The sequence below is a fragment of the Rhinolophus hipposideros genome (assembly GCF_964194185.1).
Source record: "Rhinolophus hipposideros genome assembly, chromosome: 10".
NCBI classification, from domain to species: domain Eukaryota; kingdom Metazoa; phylum Chordata; class Mammalia; order Chiroptera; family Rhinolophidae; genus Rhinolophus; species Rhinolophus hipposideros.
Window position 1 is genome coordinate 35,401,671 of NC_138056.1, and position 21,568 is coordinate 35,423,238.

Here is a 21,568-nt window from a genome sequence, read left to right on the forward strand (position 1 = left end):
ACCATCGTACCTCTCCCAGTTATTTAGTCACTGAGAAAGTTGCAGGAAGTGCACTAGCCAGTGTCTAGGGCTTTTGTGTTGTATTGGCTTTTAGGTCCTGTCATCTTCATAGACTCTAAATACCTTTTCAGGGATCTGGCTTCCTCAGTTCTGTATATGCAAGCACTCCACATTCTACAGGGGCATCTTGGGGGTAGGGGACTGGGAAAGCTCCATGCACAGGGCTTTTTCTCCCCCCACTCCAAAATTCATTCAGAGCTGCCCCAGTTTTAATACATTGGACTTTTCATTAAAATGTCCTTTTCGAAAAGAGTTTCATGTCTTAAAAATACTTGAAACTCCCTGGACTAGATGATATCCACTGGCCTTTCCAGCTCTAAAGATGCTACAAACTGAAATTTGTTGGACAAAAGACACAGAAAAATCTTTCTGGGGGTTTATTTTCCCTGCTTGGGGCAATACCATCGACTCTGGGGTGGGGTAGGGTGGGGTACTTAATTCTCTCATCTGTTTCTTTGCTGCCACTTAGGTTTAGATGGTCACAAAATGGAAAACCTTTCATCTCTAATGAGACTCACAGTTTTATTTTCCCAGCAAGAACATCATTATAACCTTTTAACCACAAACAGGGAGTCCAAAAATGAGGCAGAGAATTACTAATTAGGGATCTTAGTAATTTATGATACTCCCTTGTGCAATGTTATCTATCTCATGGGCTTCAGAATCGCAGATAACATTTCATCCTCTGGAGGTTTATATGAATTTTTTTCCTGTGTTATAATTAATCAGCTGTGCACTTTTGGTCAGAAATACGAAACACTCCAAGTCCATTTGATTTATTCAGCAAACATTTCTTGAATCCTACTACTGTATGTGCCAGACCTGGGTTAGGCTGTGGGAATACGGAGGCAATGGTTAGGATAAGGACTATTCACAATAGTAACAACCACTTATTGACTGCTTAATACATGCCTGACTGTGTGCAGGAGTTACCCATGTGTTATCTCATTTAATCTCTGAAACAACCCTTTGGATAAGTTTTATTTGTTTGTACCAGTTTTATTGAGAAGTGATTCACATATCATATAGTTTATAAGGTAGGTACCTTTATTTCTGTTTTACAGATGAGGAATTAGAAGCCCAGAGAGGTTAAGTAACTTTCTATCGGTTCTCTCAGCTAGTTAGTGATAAAGTCAGCATTTGAACCCAAGTGTCTTTCACTCCATAGTCTTACACTTAACAATCATGATGCTAAATTGACTATTATTATTATTATCAAGCCATCACCTCTGGCTCCAAGGATTGTGATATCCAATGGAGGAGATAAAAATCTAAATAAGATATTTTTATATCATGTGTTACATACTACCCTTAGGTATATACAGAGAACTCTGGGAAGAGGAAGTGACTAACTCAGCCATGATAGGTTCGTACAGGAGAGGGTTATTTAAATGGGGCCTTAACAGACGAATAGTAGTTGACCGGGCTAAGATGGGCAGATTTCTTACTTAATCAAGTATGTGAGGACTCTTTTTGCTTATTTAGACATTGATGGCTTTTGAGGCCTTCTCTGGCTTTTGAGTCTGTGAACTTTACCTGGCCCAAAAAGAGAGGGGGAAAAGACCACTTCTTTTTTCCATAAGACTGTTCAACCTTTTAGCTTAAGTCTGACCATAAGTGATCCCAGAATACTCTACATTGGTAATCCCACCGCTTCATGGAGCCAGTTATTAATATTAGGAGGAAGTGACACAGGCTAGAGCCCTCATCTGCTGTCTGCATTGTCTTTTTCATATGTTTCCCAAAAATCTGTGGGATTCTCCTCAGGAGACAGCTCTGAGGCAGGATGTGCCAAAGAGATGTGAGAACAGCACTTAGAATATGTTAATTCCTCTGAATGTTAGCTTTGACTTCTCTTTTTATTTATACAACAACCCTGGGCTTTATTGCCTTCTCACTGGAATGCTCTTGTCCTAGTTACTTGTCAGCACGTAAATCCCCGAGACAGATGGCCCTGCCTCAGTGGCAGCAGGCCTTACCAGATTTAATATTTGTTCCTTGCGGCCCAAATACAATCAGCAAATTACAGACATAGAAACAAGAGTTGAAAGTAAATACAGTCTCTAATATCAGCAACAGAGAATCTTCACTCTTGCAGTTGCCTGGGATATGACTTAATTCTCATTTGGGCTTCTGGGCCCAGAAAATAGGAGAAAGAGGTCATTTATTGAGGTCATTTGGTTGATCCCCCTTCCTCGCAGCAGCTCTACCCCAGAGAGACAGGAGCTATTCTAGTCTACAAGGAGGGGAGGGCTCTAGCTGCACGTTGGTGTTTAACAAGCCTCTTGGTAAGAAAGACCTTCTTTCCACTCAGCCTGTATTTACCCAGCTTCAGGCGGCACAGGCAGGCACCACTGTTTACTTCATCGTCAGTGGCTGCCCTGTCCTCTCTTCCCATTCCAGGACACTGGCAGTTGGCAAGAATCATACCCCCTTGGCATCTGCAAGGACAAACATTTTTCATTTCTTTAATTATTGGAAGTGTCTCATGGCCTGCCAAATCATTGACTCTCCTGTCCCCCTGCCACTCCCCCAGAAAAAGCTGTGACCCAGGCTGGGCACAGCCCAGGATATATCTCTTCCCAGCCTCCAGCCCCGCCCTACCCCCACCCACAACCTTTCACGTGCCACTGACGCCACTGATCTGTCTGAAGGGTGATGAAATTGGAATCACAAAGAGCTGCAGGTGTCTGGAACCTGCCGGCGCTCCTCTAGGCTGTCGCTGAGCAGAGAAAGAAGGAACACTCTGAGTGTGATCTCAGGGCCAAAGCTTTGAACGGCCTCTGAATCTCAGCGGGAAAACGTGTGTAGGGTTGTGAATGTCTGTTTGTTTCTGAATGAGTTCTCCTGGGAACTGCTTATGATTCTGTATATGGATCCTTCTGTTTGTCCCTGTGTCTCTTGGTATGTCTTTTTCCATGTGTGTCCATGTCCCCACTTGGGTGCCTGTATTTGTGACTTTTCCTATGGGTGACTTTGTGAACGTGCATGTATTTCTGTGACTTTGTCATGTCAGTGAGGGGATTCGTCTCTTCATGACAACATCCTGGCAGCTTCTCTGGCCGGGCATGCCTCCCTTTACCTCACTAACCCCTTCTCAGCAACCAAGACTGAGCTCCAATTATGTCACCTCCTCCAGGAAGCCTTCCTCTGCTTGAATTAGATGCGCCGCCTCTGTGCTCCCATAATATCCTATGCTTGTACCATCAAAGCAGCCCTATCTCCTTACTGGACTTGACCCTTAGTCCCCTAAGACAAGAACCGCATTGTCCCACCTCTCTGAGCCCAGCTCCATGCCTGACACCCGGGACGCACAAGAGAAATGATTTTCAACAAATAATGCAGAAGTTAGCGTTTATTGAATGCTTACACTTACGCATTTTTTAAACCTGCACTGTTACATTGAATCTTCACAACAACTCCCTGAAGTAGAAACCCTTCATGGTCTCATTTTACAGTTGAGGAAACTGAGGCTTAGAGAAATTGAGCAGTGACCTAAGGACACCATGGCTAATATATAATGAGTCAGGGCTCTTCCTGAGATATAGGTGCCCTAAAGTCTAGGCGCTATAACACCATGTCAAATGGTTGTAGACAGATGAGTGGGTGGGTGTATCGGTTCATGCATGGTCAAAGATAGTCCTCATTCTTTTCACCCATGGCCATCCAGGTCTGGGACCTATGCGCAGTTCACCTTTTGGCCCCTGCCAAAATTGGAAGCAAGAGCCCAAGGGACCACCTCTCCTTTAAGCTCCAGAGAACAAGGGAAGGGAGTCTTTCCAGTCATACCTCTGGCCAGGGAGGGATATTGGGGGAGCAGAACTGTAGAATCAAGAGCTCAGGTCCTAGTTCTAGGAGCACCTCTGCCACAAACTCGCTTTATACTCCTCAGCAGTCACTTACATTCTGCAGGCCTTGCCTGGCTCAAGTGCAAAATGAGGAAATGTGTAATAATTTCTATAGGAAGTAGATAGGGGATGAAGATCATATGCATTGAGTAATTTAAAAAATACTTACTGAGCACAACTAGGAAATTCCTGGAAAAACAATTTCTTCCCTGAGAAATTATAGAAATATGAGATTAGGGCATCCGATCTTCCAAAGCATTTACCTTCCACCAAATGTCAAGTTGTAAGTCCTTGGACTTTTCTCTTCTGCCAGTGCCCTCCCACCCATTGACAGCTTCCCAGGGCCCTCTTCTCACTAGGCTTCACCCGGGCCTGCCATCCTTGGGCAGCACCCCAACCCTCTTTGGCTAATCTAGTCCCTCTCCTTATTCAAAACTTAACTATATGGACGCCATGCTTTTTAAGCTGTCTCCTTGAAAAGAGATGAGATAACGACCTAATAACTTATACCTGCAAGGAGATTTTTATTTTAACAGGTCACAAAATTGTTGATCCAAAGAAATAAAGTTTCTGACTCTAGGGTATATGTGTTGCAAGGGGAAAGGGTCAAGGCTTTGCCTTTAGAGCTGCAAAAAAAGAATCTGTTGCCTTGTTAAAAATGCACAAATATTGATGAATGTATTTAGCAAATACCATCCATAGCCTAACCAACATTTATGATCCATTGATTTTTCTAGCCCTCATTCTCCAGCCTATGTGTTTTCTGATCATTGTGACACAGCACACATGTGGCATTCCACGCTGCTCAAGAGCTTTCACGATGATCAATGTTCTTGGGTACACAGAATTCCCATGAGTATCGTGGTATACCTGACCATTTCCTATGGTTGGGCATTTACATGGATTTTTGCACTCTGTCCTGCTTTAATCCAAAGGTAAAACATCTTTGAATATGCAGCCATCTCCATGTTATATTATTTCCTTGGGGACGCATTTCCATGATGTACTTTGTTGCTTTAAAATAATGGACTCCATTCTCCAGAGCTGGGCCTCTGCCCAGGACAATAGAGCAGAATTCCAAGGCGAGTTAAACAGGACCAGGTTTTCCCAAGCCCTCATACATTCAGTTTTGACTCAGAACAAGCCAAATGAGCATGTTTCTGTCCCCGACAAGTCACAAGCTTATAGCTGACAGACTCAAGGTCAAAAGGCTGGATGTGGTCTAGGCCGTGGGTCTGGCGTAGAGTTTTGGCCATCACACAGGTTCATGTTCATATAGTCTCCCTGACCAGCATGTGGCCTGGGGCCAGCCACTTAGCTGTGCTGAAACTCCGTTTCCTCGTGTATAAAACTGGGCTAATACTGGTACCCTTCCCACTACGGTTCTATGAGGATAATGTTCTGCACCTGATAAATATTGTGTCCTCCCCTGGTTCCCCCGCAACACTGCAGCCTAATGTTAAGGTCCATTTTGCTGCTTCCAGCCCACTCTTACCCACTACCTTCTCCCTCGGGTACTTTGACAAATGACAAAGAGTTGGGGCCTTCAGGCCTCAGTCAGCCTTCATCTAAGAGTCCCGTGTGTGTCCCTCCATGGTCTCGCTGCTGTCCCCAAAAGGGAGAGACCGCTGTCCCATGGAGCAAGGGAGAGACAGTTGTAAGCAGGACTAGATCCACGGAGCACAGATGGCTGGTTTGCACGACCCTGTTGAACTGAGAGGCAAGATCTTTTCTCCCATCAGGAAGCCCTGTATCCAGGATTCAGGAATTTCTGACTCTAAGAAAAGGGCTCCACTCGGGCTCCTGCCCCCCTCAGCCTGACCATGGTCATGGACATGCCCTCAGCAACTTCTCCTCAGTTTATTCCCACCACTCTTTACCCTGCAGCAGCTCCCACACCTTTCCAAATAGCTTGCAGAGGTCAGGGCAGAGTCTCAGAAAGGGGAGAGTTCTGTCTTCATGGAAATATTGATGGGGCTCTGCTGGGGAGCCATGAACTTAATCAAGATCAAAATTTTCTTGGGAGCTCTTGATGCTGAATTTGGAAACAGTCATGATGCTGTTCCCTGATATCTTTAGCAACGAAGTCAAAATGTTTGTTTTTTCCCACTGCTTATCATCTGAGATCTTGCTGAAGGTGCAGCAAGGGAAACTTAAATTTAATAGGAGGTCCTGGGAGCCCACAAGTCTGGGAGGCTTGAGTCTGAAATCTTTTCAGTTTATTATAGGCTGATAGATGAGTTCCCGTCTCTCTCCCGGAAGCATTACAATGTCCTGTTTTCCACTGGTCTGTTCTGCCCAGAAATTACTACAGAGCAGGCTGTTGATGAGTGTGTGAGGAGTCCTCAGCTGATTCTGATTTTTTTTTAACTTTTATTTATTTTAAGTGTGTTTTTCCAGGACCCATCAGCTCCAAGTCAAGTGGTTGTTTCAACCTAGTTGTGGAGGGCGCAGCTCACAGTGGCCCAGGTGGGGATCAAACTGACAACCTTGTTGTTAAGAGCACTGCGCTCTAACCTACTGAGCTAACCAGCCCTCCCCCCACCCCCGATTCTGTTTTTATGGCAGAGAACACACATCGTGGGATTTGTTCTAGCACTCCTGGTGTTGGCTGCTCTGTGATTCGCTCTATTTATTCTCGTTCCATCCAGAGTGATCTCCCCTGAGCCTGGTGGCCACAATGCAGAAAGTCATGTTTATGAGCGTGAGGTTAGAACTGGGCTGCATTCTGTTCCCCTAGGAGGGATGATGAAGAGGGTATAGGCAGCCCTCCCTGTAATTGAAAGAATGTTTAGTTGGATTTATCAGTCTGATTTTTCACTCCTCAACAATTGCACAAGGCTTTGCAAGCATGAAGGGTCCTATAATAATGGCCGTTATGGCACAGTAAGGGGTATGAATGGTGGTCTTTGTGCTGCAATGACAGCCACCTCTGACCTTCTCTTTCCAACAGACACAATTTCTCGGGGTTTATTTTGTCTCATCCCAAGAGTTCCTTGCTAATGCCTACGTCTTAGCCGTGCTTCTGTTTCTTGCCCTCCTACTGCAAAGGACATTTCTGCAAGCATCCTACTATGTCGCCATTGAAACCGGAATTAACTTAAGAGGAGCAATGCAGGTACTTGGATGATTATTTTTTCACTTCATCATAAGAACCACATGACGTGTCCTCATGGGCACTCAAGAATAATGCTGCTGTGGCTTTATTTTTCTGTGTGGCTCTTTAACTGTGTTTCTGAAACAATGACCATTGACAAAGCAGTGTGGGATGGTGGAAAGCGCCTTGGATTGGACTTGGGAAAGGTAGTTCTAGCCCTGGTTCTGCCTTGGATTACACCCCAGATGTCAGCCCTTAGACCTCCGCATTTTCCAGCCTTGAATGGGACAGACATCACTAATCGATCACAGCACTCTTTCCTGCTGAATGCAAATGCAGCCTCAGGCTCCTTCTCTAGATACTGTTTCAGAGTTCTGCTGCCAGACAGTCTTCTTTGGGTGCACAACAGGAAACATGTTTGACAACCAGGACTGGAGAGAGCCTCTAAGACCTATAGGAGATCTTAAATACTGGGTCATAATGAGCGAGACCTTTCTGGTCTGATAGGTACCTTGGGTCTAGCTTCTTGCTCCTGCCTTCCACAGGTTCCTTCCTTCTCAGAGTCAGTTGGAAGGATGAGCAAAGTCAAGGAGGATTCAGGATGCCTTTACGCAAGGTAGTGATGAGAGTTGTCTAAGTCCCAGTGTTTTTATGAGAATTTTGGTTCAGCTGTTGGAGAGACCCAGTATAATCGTGGTATACATAGGACAGCAGTTTCTTTTTCACAGGGCTGGGATGGCAACTACACAATCATCAGAGACCTTGGTTCTTTCTGCAGTGTTGCTCTGCCAGTCTTCTCACAATTACTTTTGTCTTATGGTTTAAGATGACTATTGAAATTGCCACTGTTGTGTCTGCATTTAAACCAGCAGAAGAAAGATGGGCCAACAGGAGGGAATGCTGCCTTCTTTTAAAATCATAATACAGAAGTTGCACATATTCTCTTCTATGTCATTAATGAGAAATTCTCCACATGGCCCTACCTAGAGAGGTTAAAAGGTGTGTTCTTTATTCTTCACAGCCATATATACCCGCTGGAAATTCCTCTTGTGAAAAGGAGAGATTGGCTATTGGGGGACAACTCCAGATTTCACCGTATCCAGCAATTCCTCTGATGTCAGTAAAACACTAGGAGGTTGTGACTAGATCCCAAAGCCACCTCATTCTTCAGAAATGTTCCTCAGAATCATTAACATTGACTGGTCCTTGGGAGCCAGGATCAGGGGCTTTGCAGAAAAGGGACTGAGAGAAGAAGGGGACAGCCCAAGCTAGGGACAGTGTCAGGACCCAGACTCCGGTTGTCTTGGTGCACTACCTGTGTGTGTATGGATGGCACCCCCTAAAAATATGTAGTGCACAAGCTGTGCAACAGTACGTGACAACACTGCCCATCCTCAGTGGTTTTTTATTGAGAAAGCAGAGCCATTTCCTCAGGAATGTCATCAGGTGAGAATGATGGAAAGAGCCCAGGAAAATCCAAGACCCTCTAAGATTCATAGGGGCTCAGAACTAGGAAGAACCAAGCTATTGCTCAGTTCAGAAAACCTCTCTGAAAATCCCAGCCTCTTGCGCAGACCCCTCCAGTGACAGGCAGGCATGCACCACCACAAACAGCAGCCAATTTTTTAGTCAAACAATTTTGTAATTAAACCTACTTTCGATTTGTAAGTCATCTATAACTCGCACTCTGGCCCAGTATTTTCCAATTATACTAAAAGAGCGAAAAATGGTTTTTTAATGTATTAGCATGTAATTGTTTTTATCAAACTGTCTGAATCTTTTGCATTAATAAGAAAGAGTGATTCATATGCCACCAAAAGGAAATTCTAGCATTAATTATGGAAACGAATTAGAAACCTCTGTTTCAGAGATTTACAGAAAAGTATAGATAAAGGTCTGTGTCTTCGTGAGTTTGAGAATAATCACATTTCTTGCATGAAAAGTTATTAAGCAAAATTTTTGTATGATATATATATATATATACATATATATATATACATATACATATATATATTGACATACCAGCTATCGGATGGTTGTGTATTTCTAGTATCCTGAACTTTAACAATGCTTACTTTGGTAGATTCTATGTTCCTGCTTCACTAGGTTTATTATTCTTTGAAGACCAATTTCACATAACCTAGCATGTGCATGATTTGCCCAAAAATGTTATTGCCATTATTTTAAGCCTTATCTATGGTGTATATAAAATCACAAAAAGACATAGAATAGGTTTATGCTTTAAGCAAATCTGATCCAGAGAAAAGCCTGGGTTTACACAAAAGATGAATTAAGGGCTGGGAATTAGCCTTACAACAGAATGCATGATAAAATTTCATTTGAGAGCAGGCATCCCAAAGACTTTTAAGACAGGGAAGCATTTTAACTTTTTCAAGAGCACTGAAAATTGTCATCTTTCTGGGAGGTACAATCACTCTGCATGTAGAGTTTTTAGGTTCAGAGCTCATGGAGAGCCATTACTATGGTTGTTCCCATCTGCCTGGGGGGAGGCAGAGCAAGGTTCTCAGGATGGCTGGACTCTGGGATGCTGCTGGAGCTGATTGACACACATATGTCATATTTCACATAAGACGATCACAGTGTGAACCTTTGTTTTATTTCAAGGCTCAATTAAGACAGGACTTGGCCTCAGAGCATTCCCCTCCCCCGGTTGGAGATGGCCACACTAAAACAGATGGTTGCCTCACTCCATCATTTTTATGGCTCTGAAGTGTGCTCTCCCCTGGCCTCTGATAAATCAAGAACATGAAAATCTGCTTTTAAGATTTAAGAGCTAATTACGTCCTGTCCCCAAGGGAGAAGTCTTGCTTGTCTGAGAAGAGGCTTGCCATGCTGGCATGGATTCCTCACTTGAAATCTGCCTCTCTGATTTGTCTGACCTGTCATCAAAGCCCTTTATCTCTCCAAGCCTTAGTTACCTCGTTTGTGAAATGGGAACAATAATGCAGGGTTGCTCTGTGCTCCAAAGTGGGAATGTCTGAGAAGCCCTTGACACATAATAGACACATGGCGGGCATCTGGGGTGGTGTTAGGATGACAATCATGACAAATGTAGAACACTCTGTTCTCATTTCTAGACCAAGATTTACAATAAAATTATGCACCTGTCCACCTCCAACCTATCCATGGGAGAAATGACTGCTGGGCAGATCTGTAACCTGGTTGCCATTGACACCAATCAGCTGATGTGGTTTTTCTTCTTGTGCCCAAACCTCTGGGCTATGCCAGTACAGGTAAGGGACATTGCTTTGGTGGGGAGTTGGAGAGGGAACACAAAACCAGAATCTGCTGGTACATGCTCAGTGACTAAGAGTTCACCATCTTCCATTCCATGTCGGCCTGTATCTTCCACTCCCCTGGGGTCTCTGCGGGGAATACCCCTGGGTCCCTATACTGTCTCACACTCTGTAAATATCTAGCCATCTCTCTTGATGATCAGAAAAGACAGTGCCATTAAGACTTTTAAAATGCAGCTTAAACCTTAAAAACCTTTCCAAAAAAAACCACAACAGAATAATCATATGTGGAACACTTTTGCAGACATTAAAAATTATGTTGTAGCAAAGTGCTTAATTACATTGAAAAGTGTTCTGATATATTTTTAAGCAAAAAGTAAATTACAAAATAGTATGTGTAGTGTACTCCCTACTAAATTGGAACATGTGTGTGTGTGTGTGTGTGTGTGTGTGTGTGTGTGTGTGTGTGTGTATACAAATATATATATTTGCACAGGTTTACATAGAAGAAAGAACGGGAAGGTCCCAAGTGATTTTCATTTTCTTTATGCATTTCTAAATTCTCCAACAAGCATGTATTATTTTTGAAAATCAAAAGCATGATTGTTTTTAAAACCAAACAACCTTTGAGACTGGCTCTGAAGAAGATGCATTCTCCTCAGACAATTGTAGGGCACCCTACTATCCATGGTTTACCTGACTCCTGGCCTCAGCTGCCCCAGTTCTCATCTTCCACCAGGGAGTCTGTGTTTCCTGTCCTGTCCTGTAGCTTGGAATAAATCTTCACTCAGGTGCTCAGGCCAGAAGCGGAAATCCCAAACCCGCTCGCAGAGGGCCTGCAGGCTCCTGGGGGGGCTTTCTGGTCTAGAGGAAAGTGTCTGGACCTGGGTAAGACAAGCTGATTCAAATAACCTCTTTGAGCCTCAGTTTCCTCATCTATGAAATATGGATGGTTCCCACCCTCTGAACCCTTGTTTTATTTCAAGGCTCAATTAAGACAGGATGATTCAATTAGATGATGTAAATAAAGCGCTAAGAGAGTGCCGGCCACAGAATGGTCTGTGAATAAGTATATATCAGGTCCCTCTAACTTGCACGCTTATGTGAGTGAGAACTATACCATCCAGAATTTACTACTTCTTGGGGTTCACATTCCATAAAGCTTAATCTCAAGTGACTTTTGTTGGTTCTCCTTACCTGTAAAGCTTATATTTAAAAGACATTAAAGGGAAATAGGAGGAGAAGCTCGCATAGGAGGGCATCTAGACCAAAGACAAGTAGGGCAGAGAATCTGGTTGTCCTTTTTATAGGCTATCCCCCCTTACCACTTAGCCACCCCAGGCCCCTGATCCCCCCTCCACTCTGTCAAGATGGATCAGTGACTATGAAAGCTATAGCATAGTCTGGAGAGCTCATCTAATATAGTCACCAGCCTTTTATCTTTTCTGTTATGTCCCCTTGAACAACCTGTTTCAAAAGATTTTGTCTACCAAGCCTGCTGCATTATTGTCATTACTACTATTTATAATGTTTATTACACATGCACCAGTGTTAATAATGCGAATACTAAGTAATACCTAGTACGCCTTACCCTGTGTCTGGCTCTGCCCCAGCCTTTCTCTCACTTGCGAATTCTCACAACCTCTGTGGGGCGTGGGGGAACGTTTTAGCTCCACCAATGACTCACCTTTGCTTATTTATTATGAAGTGTTATTTGGTTTTCCTTTTTCAATTTCTCAAAGACTATATACCTTTGCCACTTACAGCTTTGATCAGCCCTCAAGACCCAGTGTTACCACCTGGAGTTAACATGATCCCTTTGACCTGGTCAGGATTATGTGTCCCTCCTGCTTGGCCACAAAGTGCAGGAAGCTTTTCATAATGTTGAAGTGAGCTCAGGAGCCCCATTCCTTTGTCCCCAAGGGCTCTCCCTGGTTGGTAATCATTTTTGGTCACATATACTTTTAAAAAAATAACGGTGTTATTGAGATACAATTCACCCATTTAAAATGTACAATTTAATAAGTTGTAGCATATTTACAGAGTTGTACAACCATCATCACAATTTTAGAACATTTTCATCACCCCAGACAGAAACCCATGTCCACTGGCAGTCACTCGTCATCGCCCCCTCCAGCCCTAGGCAACCACTGATCTACATATACTTTTGAAAATCGAATGAAACCTCCTCAGAAAAACAAATGAGCATTCACACATTTTGCCTACAATTTCAGGGCCTTTATGGGCCCCCTGAAGCTTATGGATACCATGTTAAGATATTCAGCCATAGTGGGGACCTCCGTGATTCCTCATACCGTAGGCACCGGAGGCCCAGAGAGGGCAAGGGCATACCCTGGGCCACACAGCAAGCGGGTAGCAGCTCCAAACCCAGGTATCTCCTTTCTCTGGTTCCCTGGTGACAGGGAGGCCTGTTTGTTTGTTTGTTTTTAAGAAAGAGGGTAAGCCACATTGTATTGTTCTCCAACTGTGTGCCGGGTACTAGTCTAGGTACTTGTTATATATGTTCATTTAATCTTCACAACAATCCTCCTAAGTGGGCAGTAAAAGCCCCGCTTTAAAGAAGCTAAGTCATGAAGAAGCTAAGACTCAGAGAAGTTAAGTAACTTGCCCAAGATTGCGTAGTTAGTGCGTGCGGAGACTGCGTTCCAATTCAGGGCTGCAGACTGCAGGAAGTGTCGGGAGGATCTCCTCCTTACTACACTGGGTTGCTTTCCTAACCTGTGAGTAGGAGATCAAACAGCTCTTTGATTCCCCATATTGCTCTGCACACTCAGAATCCCTGGTTTCTGGTATGTTCTCCTGTGGGGTACATTCAGACCCCTGCAGAAGAGAGTAGACAGAAGAGTCTGGGGAGCATGGGGTGGGTTAGGCAGAGTGTAAGGACAGCCTTTGCAGCAGCAGATGCTATATCCCCAGCTGCTGTCCCCAGAGCTGCGGGCACCTGGAGGCAGTGGGGCTGCGGGCTTCAGTCACCAGGCTGCCTGGTGGTGACCTGGAAGTGCTCTGGGAGCTCCTTGGTGTCCTGCTCAACCCTAGCTGCTGAACAACACCCTGATTGTGCCCATCTGAGGACAGCTAAGGAAGACTGGATGCCAGGGATAATTCTCCTGGAGGGTGATGATGGCTGGGCCCCCTAGGAGCAGCAGGGTCCTTCATCTCCTCATGTGCTCCTCTGCCCATCCGTGCCTGTATTTAACATCAGCTAAACACTGGGAGGCAGGTGGTGAACGGGTCACTTACCAGCCCCTAAGAACCTGCTGCTGCAGGAGGCATTCTGTCATTGCGAGAGATTACAGAGCCACCCACTGCTCTGTCCTTGAGATGGTGCAAGGAGCTTCATGCCAATTTGGTGTAGGGCTCACGGGGCACAGGGCCAACCCAAGCAGATGTTTTTTTCTAATTAAGAAAGATAGCACATTTGTTCTTCTAGAACAGTTTTGAAGGCAACCTGAGAAACTGTCATCTTGATGCTTTGGGGACTGGCAAGAGTAACTTAACCTTCTCATAAATATGCAGAAGCAGGCAGTCATTTACGTAAAGCTAGAAGCAGAGACTATCTTCCAGATTTACTGAAAAATGAAAGATGCCGGGAGCATACGAATGAACTCCCAGATCCTGGACTGGTCGTGTCTGGCGTGGATGCAGCAATTTTGCCCCTTTGCTATGTATCACTTTTTTTCAATAAGAGTGAAACGTCAACTTTGGTCACCAGGAAACAGAACAAACGGTGCTGTCACACTCACTGGGCAAACTCAGCTCTGAGACTTCCATCTGGAAAGTAGACTTGGGGAGAGTCGGCGCTTTAGCCAGCCTTGCAGATAAATGCAGTTGGTTTCCAGCTCAGAAATTCTCGGCTTGTGTGACAACCCATAATGTTAATCCTTTTTTCTGAAATTGTGTTGTCACACCTCCTCCTCGGCCCCCCAAGACAATTTAGAAACCTGGAACCAAGGCATGTCCCACTTTAAGAGGCTGGGGTGGGTATTGTCAATACCCTGGGCAGGGCAGCCACCAACTTCAAGGGGACTCATCCCCGTGACTCTCCTTCAGATCATCGTGGGTGTGATTCTCCTTTACTACATCCTTGGAGTCAGTGCCTTAATTGGGGCAGCTGTCATCATTCTGCTGGCCCCTGTCCAGTACTTCGTGGCCACCAAGCTCTCCCAGGCCCAGCGGAGCACCCTGGTAAGTGTCCCAGGTGTGCACCTGCGCCTTTTGCCCGTCCTTCCCCATGAGTCTGCCTGCTCCCTCGCCTCTCATCTGTCTCCTCACTCTTCCCTCAGATGCCACCAAATAGCCCCCACCACCCATCCACACTGTCATTGACTTTAATGACACTTTACCTGTCCAGGACTCAGTTTCTTTGTCTGTGAAATGGGGTTAATGGAGAAGTCAGGGGGCATCCCTGTGGGGACAGGAGCTGGGCATTGTCTGTGAAATGGTGAGAACATTGACTCAGCTCCTTCCTCTTGGGTGAGATGGGAGCAGAGGAAAGCCTTCTCTGACTCCATGACCCCTGCAGGAGTACTCTAATGAGAGGCTGAAGCAGACCAACGAGATGCTCCGTGGTATCAAGCTGCTCAAGCTGTACGCCTGGGAGAACATCTTCCGCGCGCGGGTGGAGATGACCCGCAAGAAGGAGATGACCAGCCTCAGGGCCTTCGCCATCTACACCTCCATCTCCAGTGAGTCCACCCCACCCAGCCAGCGCTGCGTGCTGCTGCCCCTGCGCCAGGATAGGGTATCAGGGCCTGGGAGGGGGTGGGGGTGGCAGAAGCCCTGGGCTTTGGGGTCATCCTCCAACTGTCTTGTGTAAGCAGAGCCCCCAGAAATCACAGTATCCTTCAGTCATTTGTCCAGAAAATGTGTATTGAGAGCGTGTTCTGTGAGCGGCCTCAGGATATTGTGATGAGAAAGAGAGATGGGGTCTTTGATATGTTATCGAGCTGATATGTTAGTGAGAGGCAGCAGGAAACTTAAGTAACAACAGTTTTGAATCTCCTAAGTGTGAGGAGACCGAGCTGCCACTGCCATGGGGAGGATACAAGGAAGCTTCCATTTATCTGGGGCCCTGAGAAGGAGCGTTTGCTTTAAACAATAGGAGCTCAAGTTTGAGGTCCTCACAGGTGTAGTTACACTAACTGAATTTACATCAATCAAGTGGTTTGGGAACCTGAAGCCCAGAAAATAGAGAGAGAAAAAAAAGAAAAAAGACCCAAACTGGTAAAGCTCCTAGGGTGGTCTCAGCAGATACATTTTCCAGAGAGCACAGGGTTCCTGTGGTGAACATTCCTGTTGAACAATGAGCCAATAATAAAGAAATTAAAATCCACCAGAGAAAACTGCACCACCAGAGTGAGTCAGCAAATGCAAAAAATAGGAGAATTACTCCCTCAGTACCTGGAGATGATAGAAATGGAGATGATAGTCTAAAATTAATATGCATAACCATAAAGAAAAAAGAAATCTTATCATTTGCAACAACATGGATGGATCTAGAGAACATTATGTTAAGTGAAATAAGTCAGAAAGAGAAAGACAAGTACCATATGATCTCACTTATATGTGGAATCCAAAGAAAAGAATATGTGTATGAACTAATCAGAAACAGTTTTGGGGACACAAAAAACCGAGAGTTGTTAGATGGGCGGGGGGGAGGGGGTTGGGGATGGAGGGAAGGGTAAAGGGATTGGGGGGCGGCTGGTGACCACAGGATGGCCTCAGGGTTTTTTGAGAATTACTTTGGGGAACTTATTCAATAGTGTTTGGGGATTTTGTTGGGTGTCCGATGGACATGTGTCCTGTTTGGGAGACCACCTCAGGGATGCTGTGGATGTCTGGTCATGGCATTGTACACCAGAGGCTGGACATTAATGAATGCCAACTATAATTTTATGTGTGTAATGTGATGGCTCGGTGTGAGGTCGGGGTGGTGGTGGATGGGGGGAGGGGGGTTCACGGTGTGAGGGATGTAAAAATAAAATAAAATAAAATAAAACTATAAAAAAGAAAAAAAGAAAAAGAAAGACAGAGGGTATATTGTGCTGTAAGACACACACTCAGGATTTTTAAAAGTGTAGTTTCACTTTAGAATCTTTATGACCTTTTTGGGATAGAGAAAATAAGTAAAATAAAGGCATCTTGTTTATAAGCCTCTTTTGAAAATAGGCTAAAGGAAGACTAATTAATATATTATAGAAGGATAGATTAGCCAACAAACACAGTATTGTCCAAGTTTCTTTGAGGATTTGAGAGAATAAAGGACTTTCCATGTGGTCTTGTAATGTAAGTATCTTGGAAGCTTTGATATGAAAAAAATTAAATAAAAATTTGCTAGTGGATGAGATGAAACGTAACAAAAGACAGAGCATAAATCTACAATTGTGAAAGAATCTGGTGGAATACATAACAAATATAACAGCCAGATCAGGGACACATGGAAAAGCAGGCAATATTACTGCATTTAGTGCTCAGAGGTGCTGTAGAAATAGAAACATATTTTCTAATCGGTGATATGAGTATTGCAATGGCTCTTTATCAGAACTATATCTTTTTTGCAATAAAAATCAGATTTACTAGTTGAAAAAAAAATAAAATGAAATTAATATGCATGAAATAATTAAAGAACTGAAGAAGGTATACAACCTACAAGGCAAACCAGGAAAGTATCAGGGGGGAAAGGAAAGCCAAAAGAACTCCTAGAAATTAAAATTTTAGTTATTTGAGATTAACTCAGTAGATAATAGTCCCCAGGTCAGAGTCAAAGCATATGGAGGTCATGTGATCGATGGAGTCCAGGCTCAGGGCTCAGGTTTACCTCTCCGTTGGTCTAGTGGTTCCATGGACCTTGCCCTGCCCCCCGCCCCGCCCCCGTGGTGGTTCCTGCCCAAGTGCATAATTGGGACGTGGATATTTAGCAGCTGGCAGACCTCACACTTGTTCCCTGACCTGTCCAGTTTAAGAGCCATTATGGTAGGAAGGGCCAAGAGGAAGTCCCCAGAGAGGAAAAACAAGGTGGAAACAACTCGGGGCACAGGTTGAATGAAATAACATAGCTGAAGAGAGAATTTATGAATTAAAAGATAGATCTGTGAAAAACACAGAATATGGCAAGGGAGGTAAATGGAAAATGTTTTCTCTAAATTGGGAGAACCGTTTTACAGATGGGAAAGTGAGGCCCAGAGCGGGGTGTCTTCCTGAGGTGAAGGCTCCTCAGGAAAAAGGCTCACGCTCCATCTCCAGAGTCTCTAACTCCCGGTCTTGAAACTGTTTTTCTCATGGAGCTGGAAACCTATGGGGGGTGAAGAAGACTTAGGACCCGATGAGGTACCATTTCCAGGCGAGTTTCTCTTAGTAGAAGAGAAATAACCTAGAATCGGCTCAGAAATGAATGAGAAACAAGGAAGGAAATAAGAAGAGATGGACCAGACTAACCACCTCCACTAGCTGAAATTGGAAGAGACACACCTGGGGGTGGCAGGTAGGGAGCCATCGTGGATGGTGTGCTGGAGGTGTCTCCAGATTGGCTCACAGACAGGGCGAGGATCCCTCAGGTAATTGGTGCGTTCCCTGTGTTCATTCTGCCCAGAGAGGGTCTGGTGTGGCCAGGCAGCCGCCATCCAACCCGAAGGTTCTCACAGGGCATGGCTTGCACTGAGCACCAGGCGTCTTGCCTCCCTGGGTCCAGCCAGACTCTGGTGCCCTGTGCCTCAAGCATGGACCCTGGTCCAGTCAGCGGTGGCCAGGCTATTCACCATATGCAGCACCAGGATTTTTCTGTGGAAAGTCCTGCTAGGATCTGATGTTTTCAGAAGGGAGCTGTGAGCATGGCGGGTAGCCACTGCTTCCTGGATTCCTTGCTAAGACACTTCATAGGACAGATGACACCTTGCTGGTCTCATCCCTTTCCCCTCATCCCTGACCCTGTGGCCTCGGACCCTCCGGCTAAGCACTCCGTAGGACAGCTAGGGAGCTCAGAAATTGGTGTCTGCAGACCCAAATCCTCTTCATCCTTCTCTCTGCCAACTCTGCCTGCCCCTGGGTTTGGTTGTGTTAACAGTAACCCCAAACTGTGTGTATAGCCCTCTGAGGTACAGACACCTGGCTTCCAGGCATGCGGGGGAACAGCTGCTGAGGTGGGAGAGGGCTTCCTGCCACAGCCAGGTGACTTCCTCTCCCAGCAACCACATGGCAGGGTCAGGGTGGGCAGGCTCACTACTGCTGCAGTTGGAAAGCAAGGAAATTGGGGCACTGGGTCCTCAAGATTCCCAGCAGCAAAGTAGGGGCAACCTTGAGTCATGTAGATGGGGGCAGATGGAAGCTGCTTTGCTTCTAGGCGGTGTATGAAGGCTTGACAATTAAGTTTGCGAACTTTCCACTGTGTAATTCCATGGTGGAAAGTTTGGGAACTTATTTGTCAGTATGCTCATTTCCTGCATTCCAAACTACAACCTGGGGTGTGTTTTCCTAGGTGAACATCATCACAAGATGCCTAGGTTCCAGGCTAGCCCACTGACACCTATCTAGTAGGTGTTCTTTGTCCCATGGGGCCCTCAGGAGACAAACCAAGGCTTTGTGAAGGGGCCAGGAGGACCTGGGGAAAGGAGACTCTGTTGTCAAGAGCTGGGGTGTCTCTGGAAGGAGTGAGGGGCTCTGGAGCCAAGAAGGGGTCTGCCCAGGGCCGCCCACCTGTCTAGGACTCAGCGACCTAGAAGAAGAAACAGAGCAGCGCAGGCTGGTCCCTGGAAAAGGCATGAGCGGGGAAGGGGAAAGGCCCTCACTCAGGGAGAGCTCTGAAAGCCACAAGCTGTTTGCTCAGTGTTGGCCCTCCCTGGGACGGGTTTCCTCGTGTTAGTCAGTGAGAGGGGGAGAGACAGGGTGGTGGGTGGAGGCACCTCCTGGCTGCAGGTATATGCATTGAGTGTGCTTTTCATTTATCTCCTCCTGGACTTCCTGCCTTCTGCTCTCTGTCACCAGGGATCAGGACACAGGTCATTAGGCTTGAGGTAATGGGACATCTTTTCTACTCACCCCTGGCGCCAGCCATGGGGTCCTGGCGCCAGCGAGGAGCCCTGGAGTCACATTTCCCGATGGAGCCCATCCTGGGGCTGCCTCCTGGGCTTGCAGTCTGTCATCCTACGCCAGGCAGTCAAACTATCGGTTACCCCCGACACTCTCTCTGACGGGCTCACTGTCAGCATCACTGAGAGCTCCTGTGTATAGAGCCCTGAGCTAGTGCAAGTGTGTGGGGGTGAGGCGTGGGGGTGGGAAGGAAATGGGGGAGTTTCCCTGCTATCAAAATCCAGAATCAAAGAAAAACAGATGTAAGTTACTTGGTGGGTATTGAGTGAGCCCAGCCCAGTGTGATCAGCCCCGTGCTAAGCACTGAGAAGGATACAGGAGACAGTAAGATGTGCTCCCCTTTCTCGAGGAGTTTATACTCTGCTGAATAGTCAGAGCTAACATACATAAAACAGTGTGGCAGGGAGCAGTAAACTGACTGCGCTTAATCCTCATATCACCTTTGTGAGATGTGTAGCTCTAGGGTCCCATTTTACAGCAGGGAAGACTGAGGCTTAGTGACGTGAAATAACTCACTGAGGTCCTCAACCAACAAAAGGCAGAGCACAGAGAAGAAGGAAGACCATGTGGACTGAGAGTTCATGCAGAGCTTCATACAAGAGGAGATTTGGGCCACACCTTGCAAGATGGGCAGGATTTCAATGAGTAAAGTAGGGGAAAAAACAAAGTGGGAAAAAGCTGGAGGGAGGTGCTGGGGCCATTCGCCTTAGAATCCTTACTTGCTTGCAGAAGCAGCATAACCCTAGGTACCCAGCCTGGCCATGTATTTGAGGACAAACTTTGCAGGAGTGACAAAGGGTTCCTAAGCTCTACCAGTCAACCAACCAGCCTGCTGCCCGTTCATTCAGTCCTTTGTGCAGCACCAATTTCAGAGCCTTCTCTTTGTGCTAACCTCCACTGAGGCCGTGGGGGTTAACGGGGAGGTAGGCATGGTCCTCAGCCTCACATCCTTGTGGGAGACCGTGCCATGAACAGTGGCCAAGGATATGGCCAGACCACGGGCTTAGTTCCAAGTGCCCCAATTTCTCTTTTGTGGTACTCACCGGGCCCCAGCTCTTTCATTTCTTTTGTTCACTTATTTAACAATTCTTTACTGAGCACCTGCTACGTGCCAGGACTTGTGCTAAGCCTGGGGACGCAGTGGTGAGAAGAAATATCGGTCCCTGCCTGCAGGTTGCTCACAGTCTAGTAGGGAAACCAGACATAAAACTGTGTCATGAGTGACAGGAACAAAAAGGATGTATTCTAGGCACCCATGAGAGTGGTACCCAGCGTAGTCTTAGGGGCGGTGGGTGTCAAGGAAGCTTTGTCAGAGGTGAGGCCCGTTGCTGATGCCTGAAGAATGGCTACAAGTTAACCAGATGAGGGGAAGAATGTTCCAGGCACATAGGCCTGGACGCGATAGGTGTTAGATTCAAACAGAGTTTGGTGAGGAGAGGGAAACAATCAGACGGGATCATACAGGACCTTGTGCCCTGTGTTCAGGCCCCTGGCTTTTCTCCTGAGGCAGGGGAGCCATGGAAGGAGTTGAAGTCAGGGGAAGATGTGTTTACCATCTCCTCCAGTGTTCTGGGGTCAGGGGTCTTCCCTCTTCCCCGTCTGATCTGAACCACAGACAGGTGGGCTCTCCTTGGATGAATGCGACTGACCTCACCACATCCTGCAAAACAAAACACGAACTCCAAAACCCAGCTTTGCCAAGGGTGGGGGTGGGAGGGTCAAGATGGTGCTGGTGAGACTAAAGCACAGGGCACCTCTTCTTCACAACCTAAGACTTGTGCTCCTTCTGTCCTCCTTGCTGGAGGCCCTGACTCGGAATAGCCAGTGTCAGGGGACAAGGTGACCTCCAGCCCTAACCCCCCTTCCTTCTCCAGGTTCCCTGACATTCTCCCTCAATATCTGCCCTTCCGTTGCTAGCTGGTGCAGCCACCCTGGGTTGCTGAGGCATATCCTGGCCTGCTTGGGCAGGGAGGTGTAGGAGAGAGAGCTGGGCAGGCTCATCAACTAAGGAGGCAGAAATCAGTGTGAATTGCAGGGCCTCCTGGGTGCTCCCAGCACTACCAGAGCCAGACACACCATCATCCTGCTTTCCTTCCCCCTCTGTTGACTTCAGAATGACACCCAGACTGAATGGGAAATAGCCCTGTGCACTTCGACAAACACTTGCCCCGTGGTGCAACCGGCAATTAGGTCTGGACTAAGAG

The 21,568-nt window shown here is 46.1% G+C and overlaps 1 protein-coding gene across 5 annotated transcripts in view; it reads left to right on the forward strand.

The window, feature by feature from the left end:
* The window catches only part of ABCC8 (ATP binding cassette subfamily C member 8), a 76,721-nt gene that overhangs the window by 14,630 nt on the left and 40,523 nt on the right, over positions 1–21,568 (forward strand). For 2 of the 5 annotated variants that reach the window (XM_081061793.1, XM_081061794.1), the window contains exons 7-10: positions 6,862–7,026; positions 10,104–10,259; positions 14,334–14,468; positions 14,806–14,968. In XM_081061793.1, coding sequence (XP_080917919.1) covers positions 6,862–7,026; positions 10,104–10,259; positions 14,334–14,468; positions 14,806–14,968 — 619 coding nt within the window. The remainder of the gene's footprint in view (positions 1–6,861; positions 7,027–10,103; positions 10,260–14,333; positions 14,469–14,805; positions 14,969–21,568) is intronic. The other 3 variants (XM_081061796.1, XM_081061797.1, XM_081061795.1) reach the window with 2 other exon arrangements.